The 22667-nt window shown below is 46.1% G+C and overlaps 1 protein-coding gene across 7 annotated transcripts in view; it reads right to left on the bottom strand.

The window, feature by feature from the left end:
- The window catches only part of LOC123749104 (tudor domain-containing protein 1), a 141160-nt gene that overhangs the window by 22180 nt on the left and 96313 nt on the right, over positions 1-22667 (bottom strand). For all 7 annotated transcript variants that reach the window (XM_045731216.2, XM_045731213.2, XM_045731218.2 and 4 more), the window contains 3 exons: positions 17730-17890; positions 16986-17112; positions 2102-2266 (listed from right to left, as the gene is read on the bottom strand). In XM_045731216.2, coding sequence (XP_045587172.2) covers positions 2102-2266; positions 16986-17112; positions 17730-17890 — 453 coding nt within the window. The remainder of the gene's footprint in view (positions 1-2101; positions 2267-16985; positions 17113-17729; positions 17891-22667) is intronic.

Below are 22667 nucleotides of genomic sequence, written 5' to 3'. Positions count from 1 at the left end.
TGGGTTATATATTTAATTTAGCAACATTATAACGATAATAAGAGCTATAAAAATACTTATTTTAGAACTGATTTAATAATTATTATTATTTCAAAGCCATAAGTCACTGAACTATGGCAACGAAATCGACAAAACAAGCATGGTGTTGTGTGCCCACAGATTAGACCTGTCCACTCGCGCTGGACTTGAGCCACCAATAACATGATTAACTTCTCAAATAGCAGATATCTATCATATTGTAGTATATTTTTGGTTTTGTTTAGTTTAGTTTAATTAGGATAATATAGTTTTTAAAACACCAGTTTTGGAAATGATTTATTAATCTGAAACATTCAAAGTCATGGGTCACTGAACTATGATGACACAGACGAGAGTGAAACCTTACTGTAAAGTGAGGTTTACAGTACAGTATTCCCTTATCTGTCCACCCTCACTCATCTTGTTTCATCATAGGTAATGTATATAAGAAGATTTCAACACATTAGCCTCCTACTCACGCTTCAGCCTTTAAATTAATTTACAAAGATACGTGTGCTACAAATCAGTGAACGAAAATCATTGAAACTCAGTTGTTCACTTGTGTAGACCACTCTGGCTGGTGTTTGGTTAATATACATCACTTCTTGTGTGGACCACTCTGGCTAGTGTTTGGTTAATATACATCACTTCTTGTGTGGACCACTCTGGCTAGTGTTTGGTTAATATACATCACTTCTTGTGTGGACCACTCTGGCTGGTGTTTGGTTAATATACATCACTTCTTGTGTGGACCACTCTGGCTGGTGTTTGGTTAATATACATCACTTCTTGTGTGGACCACTCTGGCTGGTGTTTGGTTAATATACATCACTTCTTGTGTGGACCACTCTGGCTGGTGTTTGGTTAATATACATCACTTCTTGTGTGGACCACTCTGGCTGGTGTTTGGTTAATATACATCACTTCTTGTGTGGACCACTCTGGCTGGTGTTTGGTTAATATACATCACTTCTTGTGTGGACCACTCTGGCTGGTGTTTGGTTAATATACATCACTTCTTGTGTGGACCACTCTGGCTGGTGTTTGGTTAATATACATCACTTCTTGTGTGGACCACTCTGGCTGGTGTTTGGTTAATATACATCACTTCTTGTGTGGACCACTCTGGCTGGTGTTTGGTTAATATACATCACTTCTTGTGTGGACCACTCTGGCTGGTGTTTGGTTAATATACATCACTTCTTGTGTGGACCACTCTGGCTAGTGTTTGGTTAATATACATCACTTCTTGTGTGGACCACTCTGGCTGGTGTTTGGTTAATATACATCACTTCTTGTGTGGACCACTCTGGCTAGTGTTTGGTTCATATGGTTCACTTGTTGTGTGGTTCACTGTGTTGTGTGGTCTTGTGTGATCCAACTTGTCTTATGAAGGAATTATTTATTGTAATTTGTGATAGAATGAGACAGTTTTCCACCACTCTGTGAACTCTGTCCCAACATCGTAAGCTTGTGGACTGCTTGTGGTCCACTTGTGTGGTCCACTTGTGTGGTCCACTTGTGTGGTCCACTTGTGTGGTCCACATGTGTGGTCTACTTATGTGGCCCACCTGTGTGGTCCACTTGTGTAATCCAACTTGTCTTATGAAGGAATTATTAATTGTAACCTGTGATGGAATGGGAAAGTTTTCCACTACTCTGTGAACTGTCCCAACATCGTAAGCTTGTGGACAACTTGTGGACCACTTGAGCGGTCCACTTGTGTGAGTGAACTTGTCATATGACCGAATTATTAATTGTAATCTGTGATAGAATGGGAAAGCTTTCCACCAGTCTGTGAACTCTGTCTCGACATCGTAAGCAAATCCGAACATCCCCCGCTTCGGCGAACCATTGTTCGTCGAACCAGGCGAGTAAATCCGGCCTGAAAAGTGTGCGAACTAGCCGGAGATCCGTTGAATTGAGGTACGTTGAATAAAAGATTGTACTCTACATAGCATTGATGTTCTACATTCTTGTAAAGCCACTAGCACGCATAGTGTTTCGGGCAGAAAGATATAACTCAATATGTATATGTGTTTTTAACTAAATAAACAATTTATTTATTTAATTTCAAGCTTACCATCAAGAAGACAATGAAGAGCCAAACAAGGCAGTTCCAGGAATGACTCCTCCATCGGTCGTAAATTGCTGTTAGGCACGTCTTCCATGTTTCCAAAGTCTACAAATATTACAAAGGCACTTTCCAATCGTGGTTCAAGACATGCAGCTCTGTACCACTTGCCATCTGTAACAGAAGTTTTAAGTCATTCCTTGCAAAGATCCAGCAAAGTAAAAAACTAGCAAAAGGCTTCATACACTAAAATGGTTGCAACATGGAAACCAATCGAACAGTGGCACTCATTTTGAATTGGTTCTGCTGTTATGGATCTCTGGGCAGACCAGATATTAGCTAATTAGGTCTGGAAACTAGCAAATTCTACAGTTATATGTATAAAAGTAACATGAAAAATAACAGTTGCATAAAATATTATGCAGTTCTCTGCTTGCCCATTCAACCCTCGGATTGATAAGAGACTCCCAACAGGAAGTTATAAGGGGTCACTCCTGTCTCATCAATTTACTGTCTTATTATTCAAGCATATTTGAGACAGATGACAACAATAGAAAACATGGTGACACACATTAAGACCACAGCAAGACCTTCGACACTGTGTGAGAGGCTACCTAGGAAGGTTGATGTACAAGGCATCGGAGGAAGCATAAACATGATTTATTCAAGTATACCAAGCTGTATTAATGTCCAGGGCTGACATTCGGGCACGGGGCTTTTGGCGGTCGAACAGGGTCCTGGCTGCTCATTACTTAGTAAACATCCCTGGGCCTCATCAGGCCTATGTCGCTTTGGGTCGGCAGCTGCAGCCAGTCGTCTCGACTTCGAGTTGAGGAGTGAGCAGCAACTGCCTCCCGGGTAAGTCCCTATGTTTTCCTCTGTGGGTAGTTAGGTCCGGGGAGCTGAAGGGGCTTCCCCAAGAAAACCAATGTTGAATATAATGAAACTCCATTTTCTGGGTGAGACCCCGGAGGCTCGCCGGCCTCCCTCCCTCCCTCTGGTCGGCAGTTTTTTTGCGTGTTTTGACATCCAGCCACAGAACTGACGGGTGGATAGCCGGTGGAAGCAGCCCGTGACAGCTGACTAACACCCAGGTACCTATTTTACTGCTAGGTAACAGGGGCATAGGGTGAAAGAAACTCTGCCCATTGTTTCTTGCCGGCGCCTGGGATCGAACCCAGGACCACAGGATCACAAGTCCAGCGTGCTGTCCGCTCGGCCGACCGGCTCTGACAATGTACCTAGTAATCCTTGTTTCTTTATTGTGTATTGTTATTATTGTGTATTATTCTGATCTGCTTTTGTGTCATAATTTCTTCAAATTACATGTAAATTTTTTTTGTTGATTTTACTGTAATTATTCTACTTAAAATTATCTGTACTTGTAAAGAAAAGCTGTAAAATACCTGCTAACATTTTTTATCAATTTTACTGTTAATTTATCAGAATTTTTTCTGTTAGTTTAAGGACTTGCCCGAAACACTATGCGTGCTAGTGGCTTTACGAGAATGTTACCTTGAGGTTACCTTGAGGTGTTTCCGGGGCTTAGCGTCCCCGCGGCCCGGTCGTCGACCAGGCCTCCTGGTTGCCGGACTGATCAACCAGGCTGTTAGACGCGGCTGCTCGCAGCCTGACGTATGAGTCACTTTAGGCATGTTAATTCAACTTATTTTCTATATTCTCTGTTAACCCCCAATGTAACTTCTAATATATAAATATATAAACTTCCCTACACCCTACACTTGCAGAGGTGGTACCCCTTCTAGGTATGAAAAAAATAAATAAATAAATAAATAAATAAATAAATAACTATTGTGAAACCTCTTAGTGCTCGCAAAATACAACCAGTAAGTGTTTTAACTTCTTAAATTGATAAATACCTGATTGATGTTTTTTCTTTATTCGATAATTATATTTTATGATAATTAGTGAGTACAAACATGAAACAATTAACACTTTCGCGCCCTGGGCATGTGCGGCGCCCACTTAAGAGGTCATTGCACCCAGCGTGCGGTGACACCGAAATGTGTATACTTGTTTCAGTTTTCTTACCTTAATTCTCATGCTACGTCGTTCGTTTTGGTATCATTGTGTTTGCAATAGAATTCCCTACATGTGTATATGCATATAATGTCCAAAAGCCCAGCGTGAATCCCCGCAGCAAAGCCTAAACTCGGCAAAAGTTACCCGTGAGCGCACAAAATCCGTAAAATGTGCATACTCGTTTCAGTTTTCTCACCTTACTTCTCGTGCTACATCGTTTGTTTTGGTATCATTGTGTGATACAATCACAGTGGCCCAGATGATGATGACGACGATCACAATGACCCAGATGATGACGACAATCACAGTGACCCAGATGATGACGATGACAATCACAGTGGCCTAGATGATGACGACAATCACAGTGGCCCAGATGATGACGACGACAATCACAGTGGCCCAGATGATGACGACAATCACAGTGGCCCAGATGATGACGACGACAATCACAGTGGCCCAGATGATGACGACAATCACAGTGGCCCAGATGATGACGATGACAATCACAGTGGCCCAGATGATGACGATGACAATCACAGTGGCCCAGATGATGACGACAATCACAGTGGCCCAGATGATGACGATGACAATCACAGTGGCCCAGGTAATGATGACGACGATCACAGTGATCCAGTTGATGATGACAACGATCACAGTGATCCAGATGATGATGACAACGATCACAGTGGCCCAGATGATGACGACGACGATCACAGTGGCCCAGGTGGTGATGACGATGATCACAGTGGCCCAGATGATGACGACGACGATCACAGTGGCCCAGATGATGACGACGACGATCACAGTGGCCCAGGTGGTGATGACGATGATCACAGTGGCCCAGATGATGACGACGATCACAGTGGCCCAGATGATGATGACGACGATCACAGTGGCCCAGGTGGTGATAACGACGATCACAATGACCCAGATGATGACGACAATCACAGTGGCCCAGATGATGACGACGACAATCACAGTGGCCCAGGTGATGATGACGACAATCACAGTGACCCAGATGATGATGACGATGATCACAGTGACCCAGATGATGATGACAACGATCACAGTGACCCAGATGATGATGACAACGATCACAGTGGCCCAGATGATGATGACGACGATCACAGTGACCCAGGTGATGATGACGACAATCAGTGACCTAGATGATGATGACGATGATCACAGTGGCCCAGATGATGACGACGATGATCACAGTGACCCAGATGATGACGACGATCACAGTGACCCAGATGATGATGACGACGATCACAGTGACCCAGATGATGATGACAACGATCACAGTGGCCCAGATGATGATGACGACGATCACAGTGACCCAGGTGATGATGACGACAATCACAGTGACCTAGATGATGATGACGATCACAGTGGCCCAGATGATGACGACGATGATCACAGTGACCCAGATGATGACAACGATTACAGTGACCCAGGTGATGATGACGATCACAGTGGCCCAGATGATGATGACGACAATCACAGTGGCCCAGATGATGACGATGACAATCACAGTGGCCCAGGTAATGATGACGACGATCACAGTGATCCAGATGATGATGACAACGATCACAGTGATCCAGATGATGATGACAACGATCACAGTGGCCCAGATGATGACGACGACGATCACAGTGGCCCAGGTGGTGATGACGATGATCACAGTGGCCCAGATGATGACGACGATGATCACAGTGGCCCAGGTGGTGATGACGATGATCACAGTGGCCCAGATGATGATGACGACGATCACAGTGGCCCAGATGATGACGACGACGATCACAGTGGCCCAGGTGGTGATGACGATGATCACAATGACCCAGATGATGACGACAATCACAGTGGCCCAGATGATGACGACGACAATCACAGTGGCCCAGATGATGATGACGACAATCACAGTGGCCCAGGTGATGATGACGACAATCACAGTGACCCAGATGATGATGACGATGATCACAGTGACCCAGATGATGATGACGACGATCACAGTGACCCAGATGATGATGACAACGATCACAGTGGCCCAGATGATGACGACGACGATCACAGTGACCCAGGTGATGATGACGACAATCACAGTGACCTAGATGATGATGACGATGATCACAGTGGCCCAGATGATGACGACGATGATCACAGTGACCCAGATGATGACGACGATTACAGTGACCCAGGTGATGATGACGATCACAGTGGCCCAGATGATGATGACGACGATCACAGTGGCCCAGATGATGATGACGATGATCACAGTGGCCCAGATGATGACGACGATGATCACAGTGTGTTACGAACCCGGATCCAGCATCCGAGCCGGGAGCAGTGACAACCACGCCATCTGTGGGTCAGCTCCCGAAACCCCCGCCAAACGGACGACGACACCTGGTGAAGACAGCGTGTACTGGCCTCGCGGACCAGTTTCCAGTCTGGTTCAGCGCTCAACACCGCCGCTCCTGACCTCAGGTGAGGTGGTGCTCCGACGACAGCGCCATCTATGGACTGGATACGTCAGGTGTTTGCGCCCGCCACCGTGAGTGTGGTGTATTAGTGTCCCAGTTATTGATGACGTGTCTGTTTACAGAGCCGACCTGGGACCACTGTGTTGAAGGTGGAGTCAGTCTACCCGAGGCAGCAAGTCTCCATACAGTGAAGTTTGCTGCAGCTGTTGTGACGTCGTCCCCCCGGAAGAACACTGTGGTGTGTTAAGCCTGCCAGTGGAGTGGCAGTGACAGGATTTACCCGGGACCGACGGTTGGAGACGATAATCCACTGGGGTATTGAGGACAGGAGGGTGATTGGTGATATCACACGAGACTCCTGTCTAGGGCGTACCCCTTTTATCGTTCGTGGAGTGGCCGTACCAGCCTTGGTGGCTCAGTACCTGCCAGCAGACCTGCTGGACGTGTGGTTGACGGCCTCCACGACGGTGCCCCCAGTGGACCTGTGTTGTGGCTGACCTGTGGCCAGGGTAGACTCGGCGTTCTCAGAGGACACGTCTTGAGGCCACGAAGAAAGCACCGCGGACTCAGCACCTAGCTTCGAGGATCCATAGTCTCCAGCAGAAGACTACAGTGTTGATCCCCTGTGTAAAGTGTTAATACCCCCCCCCCCTTGTGTACGTTTTACTTTTATATATTTAAATGGTGAAGGTTATATTATATTATATTAAGTTCTTACCTTTCTTTCCCTACTCCCTTTAAGTTACTTGCGTCACGGATCGCATCCCTTGATAGCCTCTACTGGCTTGGGGCCGGATATATATCTTCCTCTAACTACATCAGAGTAAGAACCCCGTTGCGTCCCGAGAGGGCCGTAACATAATTGGCATCCCCAGCGGGATCCGTCCCCTTGTTAAGTATGTTTGACAGGGGTGGTGAAGTGGCGTAATCCCTGTATATAATTCCCCCTGTGTGACGATTGTGACGTTATACGTCCTGTGCGGTGCTCAGAGTGACTAAGTGCGATATTGTGCAGTGCGGTGCTCGCTGTGATTAAGCGATTAAGTGCAATATTGACTAGTGCGGTGCTCAGTGATTTAGTGTAATATTGTAGAGCGAAGTGTTCGCTTGGACTCAGTGCAATATTGGGTAGTGCGGTGCCCGCAGTGATTACGTGCAATATCGGCAAGTGCAGTGTTTGGTGCGATAAAGTGCAATATTGACGTAGAACAGTGCTCGGTGTGTTAAGTGCTCGTTAAGTGTTTCATCTGTGACAATGGCAGACAAAGCTACCATCGATGATCTGGACGATGTTCAGGCTTTTCTGAACAGAGTGGACTGTCTTGCCAGATTAAAGTATCTGAGCAAACCGGAACTTGTACTAGTGAGCGCCTACCTGGAGATCAAGATCCGTGCCAGTGATTCCCGTGTGGAGATCTTGTCCAAGGTTCACCGGCACCTGAAGGCAGAAGAGAAACAGGAAGGCGAGACTCCTAGTACAAAGGAAGGTGAGGAACTAGCTTCCACGGAAAAGGAAGATAAGGGCAGCGACGTTGACAGTGATGCAGGTGAGCTTAATATCAGCTTCCTAACTGTCAAGATGCGTGCCTTGGAAATTAATAGAGAAATTGAATGGAAGAAATTAGAATTGGAACGAGAGACAAGATAAAGAATTAGAGATGAGACGTTTAGAATTAGAAGACCGGAAGGCAGAAAGAGAAAGAGAAGAGAAACGAGAAAGAGAGAGAGAAGAACGAGAAAGAGAGAGAGAAGAACGAGAAAGAGAGAGAGAAGAACGAGAAAGAGAGAGAGAAGAACGAGAAAGAGAAGAAAAAGAAAGACAGAGACAACATGAACTAGAAGTTTTACGATTAGGCGCTGGACAGAGACAAACTGGAGTAAGCGGTTTCGATCCGGTAAGGAATATCAAAATGGTCCCCAAATTCAACGAGAGAGAAGTTTCGAAGTTCTTCGCAGCCTTCGAGAAAGTCGCTGCCTCTTTGGAGTGGCCAAGGGAGAATTGGGCCATCATGATACAGTCAGTCTTGACTGGGAAGGCCCAAATCGCCTACTCTACGTTATCCCTTGACGACTCCGGCGATTACGATATGGTGAAGAAAGTGGTGCTCATGACGTACCAATTGGTACCTGAGGCATATAGGCAAAAGTTCAGAAACCTGAAGAAGACCTCAGAGCACACTTTCACCGAATTCGCCACCATCAAGGAGCGACTTTTCCAGGAATGGTGTGCCTCTCGGAAGGTGGAGACCAAGGAAGACCTCGAGCAGCTGATTCTGCTCGAAGACTTCAAGGATTGTTTGTCTGGAGATCTGAAGACGTACCTAGAGGAACAGCAAGTAGAGACCTTGAGTGCGGCAGCCACCATGGCTGAAGAGTACATCCTGACTCATAGGCCGTCTGCTAAGTACGTCCCAAGGAATTACCAGCGCCGGTTCGACAGACCTCATGATGAAGAAGAGAGACCCGTCCCACAAAGTGCTAAGAAGACGCCCCCAAGTAGCCCCCGAAGAACAAGTCCTAGCAGTCCGAAACACCGGAGCCCGAGGAGGAATATGGTGTGCTGGACTTGTGGGCAGAAAGGGCACATAGCTGCTAGGTGCCGAGGCAGAAGAGGTGGCAGCGCACGAAGGGAGGTGATGTTGATGAGCTGTGTTACACCACCAGTAGGAAACCAGTCGACGACGACGCAGGAAGGACCAAGTTTGTTGGCCCCTCACACTTCAACCGGGTATGTAACGAGTGATCATACTGGTAGATCAATTGTAGTGCTCAGAGATAGTGGAGCAGCCCAGTCCCTGATCGTGAAGAGCTCGTTACCCGAGGGAGTAAGTGTGGATGGGAGACCAGAGGTTATCCTGGTTGGGTTTCCGAGAACGCAGTATTTCGCCCCCTTAGTGCCAGTACATCTCGACTCGCCTTATTTCAGCGGCACATGTGCGTTGGCAGTAGTCGATACCCTCCCTGTGGCTGGGATTGACGTGGTACTAGCCAACGACTTGGTGACCGATTGGAGCACCAATCGTCCCAAGGTTGCGGACGAGTCTACCAGAACAGCACGGTCTGAGGTAACAGGCAATGGTAATGTCCAGGTAAAGACAGACCCGGATGTAAACATATTTAATTTGTCCTCTCACCCGCAGATCGACGATATTCTAGCAGTGTCTCCTGATTCTCTCGACGAGGAACATGAAGTTAACACTTTCGCGTTCCACAGACTTAATAACTCGTCACTCATTTTTCTACTGAATGTGTTCCAGTGACGCATTTTTGCGTCACTCGATATAAAAATTTGTAAAAAAAAAAGTTTCTATGCGATCTTCAATTTTTTTTTTTTGAAATGAGCGCCATTGTTTTCCCACAATCCTCCGTAGGCCGCATGGGATTCTGGGTCACGCCATGCGGTCGGCCTAGTCCTTTGTTTACGTCTCTCGTGACCGGACTACCGCGCTCTCGCGTCCAGAACCTGTGCCACTCTCTGCCCTGTGTAGCAGTGTTTATTCGTTCCTGTCTCCTTACAACGCATTATTACTTGCAAACATGGATCGTGGTAAAGGACAGAGCACCTCTACCCCCAAGAAGGATAGTGAAATGACCAAGGAAGATAAGTTGAGTGAGCTGTACAAAAGGTTCAGCAATGTGAAGCTTACCCCTAGTAAAATTCCTGATTTGTTGGATCGTTTGTCAGATGTGGAGGCAGATGCTGAAGGGGAAGAGCGTCAGAGTGATTTCAGTAGTGATAATGAGGGGACAGCGTCGTCTGATGAGTTTGATTCATCATCGACTGAGGAGAGTAGCGAGGGGATTGAGGATGAGTCAGCGGATGTGGGCCGCCCCAAGGCACCTGTAAGGAGGCGTGCAGGACGTCTTCAACAGCCTAATCCCGATGCTGCCTGGTCAACTGACAATACACCACCTATTGTAGGCAGTTTCAGTGCCACACCAGGCATAACTGTCCCAGTGCCAATTACCCCCCTGCAATTTGTTCAATTATTTCTGACCCGTGCCCTAATTGAGTTCATCACAGTGGAAACTAACAGGTATGCCAGGCAGTTTATTCAGAATGCTTCCAGGCGCACTATGAGGTTGTGGAAGGAGGTATCTGTGAAGGAAATGGCAAGGTATTTGGCTTTATCAATCTTGATGGGTATTGCACGACTCCCAACAATGCGCATGTACTGGCAAACAAGCCGGTTGTGGCATATGAGGACCTTCAATGTGTTCATGACTTCAAAACGATTCCAACATATTGCCCAGTTTTTTCATACTTATAACCAGTTTGCAATTCCACCCAACAACAAGAACCGCATGATAAAACTCAGCACCATCATTACCTATTTGACCAACAAATTTGGCTCTTACTACGTCCCCAATCAAGCACTCAGTTTGGATGAAGGTACAATGTCGTGGCGTGGTCGTCTATCCTTCAAGGTTTACAACCCCAATAAGCCTGATAAGTATGGGGTAAAGTTGTACATGCTTGCTGAGGCAGGGACTGGTTATATTATTGATTTCGAGGTTTATTCTGGAGTGGGCAAGACAACAGTTGAGACAGTGATGGGCCTTATGCGACCCTTGTTGAACAAAGGTTATCATCTTTATATGGACAATTATTATAACTCTGTCCATCTCACAGAATTGCTAAGGGAAAATGGTGTGTACACTTGTGGAACACTCAGATTGCAGCGTGGTGCCCCTAAAGAGCTGCAAAAACTTGCCAAAGGTAAATTCGCTGTTGATCAGACTATTTTCAGGCGCAAGGATAACACTTTTGTTATCCTTTGGAAAGACAAGAGAGTGGTGTCAGTGATCACAAACTGCCATAATGCTGACACACAGGAAGTACAGAGAAGGAAGAGAGTGAAGAAACGTGACGGAACATCATCTGTTCAGATTGTAACTGTAAACAAACCAACAGCCATTTGCGACTACAACAACAACATGAAGGGAGTTGATCACTTCGACCAAATGGTCAAATATTACAGGTTCACCAGGAAGTCGCATAAGTGGACTAAGAAGATCACATTTTACTTCCTTCAGATGGCTATACACAATGCCTATGTGTTGTACAAGATGTACACAACTGATGCCAAGAAACTGACCCTACTCCAGTTTCATGAAGTAGCAATATGGGCCCTGTTGGGGTGGGACATGGATGAGTGGCCTGCTACTGAAAGCCCTCTCCCACATGCTGATGATTACCAGGAACCTTCTCACGATTTGGCAACACCTGGCCCATCTGGAGCGAGGCGTCCTTTATTTCATCGTCTTCCACGCCAACCACATGCCTCATCCTCATCAGACACTGAACCTGAAACTGAAACGCCTGCACCTCAAGCTGAAGCTACTCCTCCACCTGTGAAAAACCCCCGCATTGTTGATTCAGAGGACAGGCTAAACAGGAAGTTGACTCATGCATTAGTGAAAATTGCTAAACGGAAACGGTGCCGAGTTTGTATGAAGTCGGGAATTAGAAAAGACTGTATGTATCAGTGCAGGACATGTGGAGTTGCTCTATGTGCCACACCATGCTACTCAAAATATCACCGCAAGAGGATATTTTGGAAAGCAAAGAAATAACTCCTCTGCAAGCTTCCACTCCACCTAACGTAACATCTGTTGAGCAACTTCAGGGACATTTTCCTGAAGCCGGTGGAGTGGATAATCAAATGCTCAACTTGTTGACCTTCCTTCATCACATCGTGGGTAAGTACACATAATTTATATTACACATTTTGAGGTTATTACTTCTTCATACTTTGCTGTGGGTAGCTCTATATATATTCCAGTTCTTAGTGCTCAGATTGGTATGTCTACATAGTGCATCTTCTTGCGAGTATTTTGACACCAAAATGAACAATGTAGCACAAAAACTTCCATTGGAACAATATTTTTGTTTGTCGGGTGTATTGGGTGTACCGGGCGTGGAAACGGGTGTTTGGGCGGGTGAGGCATCGACGTGTTTGGGGGTGTTTGGGGGTGAGGCGCGCACGTGTAACCCACTTTTATGCATATGTCTGTGTAGGCAATTTTATTGCGATCACCGTGATACCAAACAAAACCATATGCAACAAGTTTTGACTTGATAAACACAATCAGAGTAGCAACATATAGGGAGAGTTTAGCGGAGTTTAGCGTGAGCGCGAAACAAAGCACGCAGTTCTTTGGTTGCTGGTCGCCTAATGTTAGCTTTGGTGAAATGTTATACATATGTTCTTATAGTACATTTCATTAGCTACACAGTGATACCAAAAAAAAACACGTACATCGAAAATGAGGGTCACAGACATGAGGAGAGTATAAACTTTTCAGTTGTGGTTGAGCGCATGTGCAGCTGGGCGCGCTCCGGCGGGTAACCCTAAGCCAACTTCCCACATTCCTGTGGGTGGGGCGACACCATTATTTATTGTGTATATTTATATGTCCGTGTAGGGAATTTTATTGCGGTCACAATGATACCAAAATAAACCACGAATAATAATTCTGGGGTTCGCAAACATAAAAACATCGTAAACATTGATGCCCGGTTTTACGCTCACAGCTAACGACCGCCACAGTTTGTTATTCGGTGTGGTTCTCATGTTGTCTTTGGTGACATTTTATATATATATTCCTCTAGAGCATTCTCTCGCGAACACAATGATACCAAATTTAAATACATGCCGCCAAAATTAAGCTCCCCACCCCGAAAAGATTATAAACATTTTAGTGCTGACGCGCAGTAGGCCGACACGAACGGCCCACTTAGGGCTTACCGTCAGCCTATTCCCAGGGAGCGCGAAAGTGTTAAGAAGGCAGAGGTACCTGAGCAAGAAGAGGGGCCTCGTGTGCAGGCACCCACGGATACCAACGAGTCTGGAGCGAAGGCGGATGTGTGCTTGCGGTATGGCAAGTTACGGCGTGTATTGACCCAGCCAGAGATTCCCCAGACGTCAGAGGCATGTGCGGTGCGTTCAACAGGTCTAGTGCCCTCTTCGGTCCAAGCCAGGCTAGTGGATGTTGCCGGCTATGGACATGACTGGCTCGGGAAGCTTATCCCTCAATTGACCCCATGTTTCTTAGCAGTATTTTGTTTTGTTCTCCTATGTGCTCTCTGTGTTCTCAGTAAGGATCAGTGGACGACCCGAAGGATGATGGCTCCCGTGAACATCGAGAAGAGGTCCCTGGGATTAGAGATTTGCACTGCAAGTGTTGCAGTTGAAGAAGGGACCTGGAAGCTGATAGTAGATACAGGAGGTACGACATGTGATACTATGAGTGACTGTTTCCGACAGGTGGACACCCCCCGCGTGATTGCTGAGCCTCAACACAGCGTTATGCGGAACGTTGGTCGACCTGACGGGGGCAGAGCGAATGCCATCTTCAGTGAGCAAGCAGCCCTGTTGGAACTAGGTGTGGGCCTAGTAGAAGAGTGTATAGTAAGTACTGCCTTGCCCACTGTCGCTATCACTCTGAATTATCAGACCTCTGTATTCCAGGTTCCCGTTTCCCTGAAGGACTACAGGATCGGTACCAGAAATGCCGTCTGTGTTCAGCCATCATCAGTGCCACGACATAAGGAAGTGTCGAGTCACTCCAGATCGTGTCAACACCGATCCTTACTCGAGAGGTGTGAGGTTATGCTCCGGATTAACATCTCGGTGGAGACGGTGAAGATGTGGAAGATTACACCAGGCAGGACCTTGCCTTCAATTTTAAAGTGCCCGTCGTGCCGGAATTGCCCAGTAGGACAGTTCTGTAGACGAGACAGCCTCACCATTCCAGATTATAATGCATGTGTGTCCATTTGGAGTTGTGTCGTCGTACTAATTTGGTTTGTGTTTCTTTTTATAGAACCCCAAACCAAATTCCTTTTGGTGGGGAGGTGTTACGAACCCGGATCCAGCATCCGAGCCGGGAGCAGTGACAACCACGCCATCTGTGGGTCAGCTCCCGAAACCCCCGCCAAACGGACGACGACACCTGGTGAAGACAGCGTGTACTGGCCTCGCGGACCAGTTTCCAGTCTGGTTCAGCGCTCAACACCGCCGCTCCTGACCTCTGGTGAGGTGGTGCTCCGACGACAGCGCCATCTATGGACTGGATACGTCAGGTGTTTGCGCCCGCCACCGTGAGTGTGGTGTATTAGTGTCCCAGTTATTGATGACGTGTCTGTTTACAGAGCCGACCTGGGACCACTGTGTTGAAGGTGGAGTCAGTCTACCCGAGGCAGCCAGTCTCCATACAGTGAAGTTTGCTGCAGCTGTTGTGACGTCGTCCCCCCGGAAGAACACTGTGGTGTGTTAAGCCTGCCAGTGGAGTGGCAGTGACAGGATTTACCCGGGACCGACGGTTGGAGACGATAATCCACTGGGGTATTGAGGACAGGAGGGTGATTGGTGATATCACACGAGACTCCTGTCTAGGGCGTACCCCTTTTATCGTTCGTGGAGTGGCCGTACCAGCCTTGGTGGCTCAGTACCTGCCAGCAGACCTGCTGGACGTGTGGTTGACGGCCTCCACGACGGTGCCCCCAGTGGACCTGTGTTGTGGCTGACCTGTGGCCAGGGTAGACTTGGCGTTCTCAGAGGACACGTCTTGAGGCCACGAAGAAAGCACCGCGGACTCAGCACCTAGCTTCGAGGATCCATAGTCTCCAGCAGAAGACTACAGTGTTGATCCCCTGTGTAAAGTGTTAATACCCCCCCCCCCCCTTGTGTACGTTTTACTTTTATATATTTAAATGGTGAAGGTTATATTATATTATATTAAGTTCTTACCTTTCTTTCCCTACTCCCTTTAAGTTACTTGCGTCACGGATCGCATCCCTTGATAGCCTCTACTGGCTTGGGGCCGGATATATATCTTCCTCTAACTACATCAGAGTAAGAACCCCGTTGCGTCCCGAGAGGGCCGTAACACAGTGACCCAGATGATGACGACGATTACAGTGACCCAGGTGGTGATGACGATCACAGTGGCCCAGATGATGACGACGATGATCAGAGTGACCCAGATGATGACGACGATGATGACAGTGACCCAGATAACGACGATCACAGTGGCCCAGGTGGTGATGACGATGATCACAGTGGCCCAGATGATGATGACAACGATCACAGTGGCCCAGATGATGACGACGATGATCACAGTGGCCCAGATGATGATGACGACGATCACAGTGGCCCAGGTGGTGATGACGATGATCACAGTGGCCCAGATGATGACGACGATGATCACAGTGACCCAGATAACGACGATCACAGTGGCCCAGGTGGTGATGACAACGATCACAGTGGCCCAGATGATGATGACGAGGATCACAGTGGCCCAGGTGATGATGACGACGATCACAGTGACCCAGATAACGACGATCACAGTGGCCCAGATGATAATGACGACAATCACAGTGGACCAGATGATGATGGCGACAATCACAGTGACCCAGATGATGATGGCGACAATCACAGTGGCCCAGATGATGACAATCACAATGGCCCAGATGATAATGACAACAATCACAGTGACCCAGGTGATGATAGCAATCCCAGTGGCCCAGGTGATGATAACAATCACAGTCGCCCAGATGATGATAAAGACGATCACAGTGGCCCAGGTGATGATGACGACAATCGCAGTGGCCCAAATTATAATGACGACAATCACAGTGACCCAGATGATGATGACGACAATTGCAGTGGCCCAGATTATAATGACGACAATCACAGTGACCCAGATGATGACGACGACGATCACAGTGGCCCAGGTAATGATGACAACAATCACAGTGGCCCAGATGATGATGATGGCGATTACAGTGGCCCAGATGAACAAAATGATGATAGAGCATGTTGTGGTTAATGTGGTATTACTAAAATATAGCAACGCTGCAGAGAATATAAGTGTTTACGCAGTGAAACATGGTCCAAACGTTTGTGATGCAGTTCACTGAGATCCAGAAGGATCTTGCCTTAGGGAGCAACTGAATGCATCAACTCAAAAACAAAGTTTAGGTATTTTTTTTATATTGATCGCTGATGCAAATCTGGATTAGCAGTCACACACGCCTTCATAAGAATAACTAATCTATTTAAATTAGTAGCAAAAAATCCCTAACCAAATCAAATTTAGTCCAATTCATCTTGAATGAACAGTACTGTAGTAGGGTATTCACAATTTATTCCAGTTACTAACCTCAATCTAATAACAATTTAAAAACAAGTTTGACAACACTAAATTCTGATGAAAATGATTAAAATTCAATATTTCAAACCAGGTATTATAAGACTGACTAAATAAGAGCGCATCTTCAACATTAGCTCCATTACCCAGGCACAGAGGCTACCCTCCCCCTACCCATTTCTGGGAACAAAACGGTGGTGGCTCCGTACCTTCGCTGAACTTGCCCAGGCACATTTCTCCAATCTTAGGTCTGTACAAAGAGTTGGGGCGGCTCTCGCAGTAGTTGGTTATGGATGTCGTCATGTCTTCCAGTTCATCAAACAGAAATAGAGAGGCCTGAAGCAGAAAGCAACAAAACATACAATACATATTTTGACTTTTGAATCTATTTCTAGAAACAAGTCTAAAATACAGTTTTGTGCAGGAATGTATTAAAAATTTTTTTAACACTAATCCAAAACGTTAAATAACAATATCTAATTTTTCCTTAAATTTCTTACTTACATATAAGTCCTTTTCCTAACAGAGGCTGTCTTGACAAATTCATGTTAGTTCAATAATTGTCACAAGTAGGCAATATAACTTCATATTTAAATGATTCCATGTACAGTATTTTAACGTCAGGGGCTCTTTTTGTTTCAACGGCAATTAAGGAATACTTCCTGGCTACAAAGCTCTTCAGCTTAGTTTTTACACTCCATGACCAGCTCACACAAACATGTATGACACATACATATAAAAGTACACATATACAATAAATAGTCACTACAATGCCACATTTTCCACTTTCATGGAGTGGAAAGGCATCAGTCGAGAGAAAAAATAACATTGAATGTAATGAAATGCCTCCGTTTGGTGGGTCTTCGTGGCTACCCTCCCACCGAAACTTTGTTGCAGCCACCAACTAATGAAAAGTTACCAGGAAGGAATAAACTATAGATATATAGACTTACCTTTGGAATGACAAATATGCTGAGAGCGTCACTAACTTCCATAAGAACAACTTCCACACCTTTGGCTATAGGAAGCACCGTGCTCTTACAGGTATCATACATTGGCACCTTACGCCCGATACCTTTGCTCTCCCTTGTGGGTATAGTAAAACTATCACATTCTGTAATGGAATAATAAACTTTTTACCAGCCTACAAGCATGTTTGCAAGAGATACAAAGCTATTTACTGGTCTTGTCTTAGTATATATTAAAATCAGTCCTATACTTCAAAAGTAAAAAATCAATGTTATTGATGCTTTGCATATCAAATAGTAGATGCCAGTATAATCTATTAAATACACCTGTCATCTAGGGCAGGTGAAGAATTATTTATTTATTTACTTACAGCATTTATTTATTAATTTATGTATATACTGTACAAGAAGATACATTGGGTTTATGAAAGTACATAGCACTGATGTTTTTACATTCTTGCAAAGCCACTAACACACAGCATTATATAACATAGCATAATATGCATTATTTTCACCTTAAATTATCCTCAAAATTACCCTGCTTCGTACTTGGAAAATATACAGACTAACGTCAACACCATCAATGCTTGTGGTGTTTGTAAAATTAGAATCTAGTAAAATGCTTGAAATTTGTAGAGAAAAGTGATCCCACCTCCAAAGCCAACAACACAAAACCCAGCGTTGAATGTAATATAACGCCAATTTCTGGGTGAGCCCGGGTGACTCCCTGATGCTATAGAACCGAGATGGTTTCCTGCTACTAGGTCACATTAACCATGGAGTTCTACAGGACTTTTGGGGGCCAGAGCCAGAATTTGGCCACCTTTGCCAAGACTCAGGGAGCAGTGACATTTTGCCACCTCGCTGGGTAAGGTATCCAGATAGTCAGCGAGTCAAAATAAACCATTGCCTTGTTCAGAAAGAGACCTTGCAACCAGCCTAATGGACTCCCCCTCCAACTATGTAAACAAACCTCCAACTATGTAAACAAATTAACGTAAATGGGTTCGTCCCGACTCCCCCACTCGTTTGTTGGGATGAGAGGAGGGGGGGCTCACCCGCTCCAAGGATCACAGCCATCAGTTCTGGAGCAGATGCACAAACAAAACCAACCTGACCACTTGGAAGGGGGTGGGCAGGGGGGGGTATCAGGAGCCACTAGGGATCACCAGAATTAAGCATTTCATAACAATGGACTCTGGTTTCCTAGTGTGAGCTCTTGTTGCTTCCTGATGCTAACTACTCACAGAAAAGGAAGAACACATGGGAACTTATCAAGGAGGAGGGAAAACTACAAGTCAGGACGAAAGAGAGACCCTGACACGAGAGAGGACACTGAACATTCTCGGAACATTCACCAAATACCAGGCTGTCAGAACCTTGTTAGACTTTCCAGACCCACACACCTGAATATCAGCTCAGGACATATTACCAAACACAGCCATAAGAGCAGCATACTTCTGAGCATTATGGACATGAGGGTAGACTACAGGCTGGCTAGACTTAATAGCACTGTGGATGACTTTAGAAATACAAGCCTTGGAACAGGGAACCAAGAAAACAGGATCATCCAGTAAAACTGCCACTGAAGCAAAATTGGTGACATGAAGGTAGCTGCAAAGAGCCGCCACCAGACACAGCATATAATGCACTCCTGGCTGAACTACTAGCGTCAATAACCAAACGACCCCCTCTGGAAGCCAACTGACATGTTCTTCACCAGAAAAGAAGGAGCTGGCCACAAGTGAACAAAATGCCCCCCCCCTTGGTCCAAAAGAACAAAAACCACACCTGTTGAAAGCATAAAAGCTCCCCAATCCAACAACCAAAGGCAAGAGACACCGAAGACAAGGCCTTATATAAGAATCAAAGACTGAAGGCAAAGTAAAACGAGAATACGGTCCAAAGACCACATAGGGTTAGGTGGCACATGAGCAGACTGAAGGTGAAACATAAAAAGACAGACTGCGAAAGAGCGCTAAAATAGTATTGATGCTTAATGCAAGCTGTAGCAGCTCCACCAGCACCGCACCATATGAAGCAACAGTATTTGGCATGAGACACTGATAAAAAAAATTGCCAAGAAAGAAAGTCGAGCATCATTGAAGAACAATGATGAAGGGAAAGAAAGTGGGGAGAGGAGCACTACAAAACCTCATACTATCGCCAGGAAAAGGGATGCTGGTGGGACACCATCAAAACAGCCACCTGATTGCCATAAAGATGATGATAAAGATGCATCGAAAACTCCAGATATGAAGAGCCGAGAAGTGCAAACCAGCAAAATACATCACTGGGCTGACCTGGTAGAGGCAGAGCCGTAGAAAAAAACCCATTTCGGACACCGAGCAAGCGGCATCTGAAACCAAGACTGAGCCAGCCAATAAGAAGCCCCTAAGACCCCACTGCCCTGGTAAGACTCCAGCCTGGCCAGGACCAAGAGCAACAGTTGGACTGGGGAAAAAGAGGTACAGGAACCCCCATCTTGATCAGTCCAGCCAATAGGCATCTAATGCATGGACCTTGCTATCAGGAAATGGAGCTTAATAAAGAGGAAGGTGCCATCAGCCATCCAAACATCACAAAAACTAAAGGAAAAAAGTGGCACCAACAATCTACTCCATGGAAAAAGGAAGGAACTGGGACAGCACATCCACTAGAACATTGGACACTACCTTAATGTGAACTGAGTGGAGAACCAAACTCCAGGAACTCAGCAAAAGAGCTACTCTAGCATTCAGCTACAAAGAACAAGGACCAAAGCCAGCCCCCTCCCTCCATGCTGCAAACCCTCACAACATACTGTGAGCTTGGCGAAAGGGAGGAGATCAACAATCTTGGCAGCTTGATGAGTGCTGATTACAAAGCCACATCCCAGAGCCGAGGCATCCATGACGATGCCGAACAAGGGAGGAGAAAGGCGCCAGGAAACTGAACTCTGTAGAGGAAGCCAGCGATGCAGCAGCCAGTGAAGGGCTTACAGAGCCTGCACCCAACGATTGCAGCTGTGCCAAAAGGGACTGAACCAGAAATACCAGAAAAGCCACCAAAGCCAGACTTTGCCAAGAGGAAAACTATGCAGGCAAAGTCTAGGAGCCCACACAACCGCTTGAGCAACCATAGAGTTACCTAAGCCGACACGACACCAACAGACCAGCGACACTGCAGCCAGGACAAGGCAGCCGATGGAAGGAAAAATGAACCCGATCGAGTCTCTCACAAGTTACCCAGCCTAGTCTGAACCTGGGAAAGAACCAACTGGGATTTCCATCAGTTCACCATGAACCTGAACCTGGCGAGTTGGGAAAGAACCACATCTCTGGCTAGAAGCCATGCAACCAACTGGGAGCCCCACACTACCCAGTTGTCAAGGTAGACCAGAACTGAACTTGATGCCCCACCACAAAACCTACCCAATCCCTGACCCTAGAATGTATAGGGTTGTGCCAATATGCATCCTAGAGGTCCAGGAATATCATCAAAACGTATCGGATACATAACCTATACCACTGTACACGAGCAAAGAGTACCCGTAAGAAAGAAGCCACCCGATATGCCCTAACCTCACTGGGAGGGTCAGAAAGAACAGCCACATGGGAAGAGCAAACCCCACAGAATTCAGGGTCAAAGGTGTCATCGTTCCACATGGCAGTGGCAGAACAAATGATCTTTGTCCTGTGGCACAGACGATGAGCAACCATTGAGCTCTCACAAGATGAGACAAGGTCCAGGGTATACCCATAGGACCATTGATTTTAGGTCCGCAGGACCTAACAGAAAGCCGACACAGCCTGAGTTACACAGCAGTGAAGGCTGATCTCTACATGCTGAAGGAAAGCCCATGAACCACCAGTGTGCCCTGCCAGCCCAAGTCACTCCCAACCCAGGCTAAGACAGAGAACCCACAAGACCCCATCAGTCACCCTAGGCAAGGGCCACCACAAGCACGGTGGATCATTAAAGCATTAAAGGAGTGAACTCCCAAACATGTTATCGCATACGATCATTATCACATACTACTCGATAATGGTCCAGGATGGACCGAAACATTGTCATTGCTCCATCTTCTGGTGTGTGGTTTGGTCATCATATCTTCAGCCACGTTATTGTGACTCATCGTCAGCAAACCCCAAACACTCCAGAAAGTAAACTCCGACAGTGCAAGGGCAGCACTAGCGAGCACATTGGGAAGGTAGCCTTGATCATATGCAACTCCAAGCACTAAGTATGCCTGGCTCATGCTACACTGCATTATACAATACGATGTTTATTCACAAGACTGTGTGTACAAAGAACATAAGAGTAATGTACAATTGTAGGGACAGGGGTTACACAATCTATGGAGCCACTATTACGCAAAGCGTTTAGGGCAAAAACATTGAGTGTTTCTTGTGCAGTGCACGAGAAAAGCCACCAAGGGCAAGGACCCCAAAATCCCATAGCTAAACAGTGAAGCCCACACAGCAGAGGTGACCTGGGAACCACTACAGCAGTCAAGTGACCTCGATCGCATCACTGTATGAACAGCTCACACTCCTGGAAGGGATGAGCCTCTTGTACCCAGATTATTGTGTAAAAAATTAGGTAGAGTTTCTCTCTTTCAATGTACTGACAGTGGTAATAGTTTATGGAGCATGTGAAACTGACCACACACTGCCTCGAATCGATTTGCTACACCTATAACCTCCTTCACAAGCTCCATAAACTACTTCCACTGCCAGTGCATTGAGAGAGACTACTTAATTTTTACACAATAATCTGGGTACAACAAGCCTCCCTTCCTCCCAAATGTGTGAGGGAGGCGAGGCAAACGAGTTTATGCTACTTTTGAGAGATGCGATCATTTGTTTATATAGTTGGGGAAGTTCATAAAGACAGGTTGCAAGGATTCAGTCTCTCAACACAGCAGTAGTTTGTTTTGAC

This window comes from Procambarus clarkii, chromosome 31, assembly GCF_040958095.1.
Source record: "Procambarus clarkii isolate CNS0578487 chromosome 31, FALCON_Pclarkii_2.0, whole genome shotgun sequence".
NCBI lineage: Eukaryota > Metazoa > Arthropoda > Malacostraca > Decapoda > Cambaridae > Procambarus > Procambarus clarkii.
Note: the sequence above shows the minus strand (reverse complement) of the source record. Positions and strands in the feature narration are given on the sequence as shown.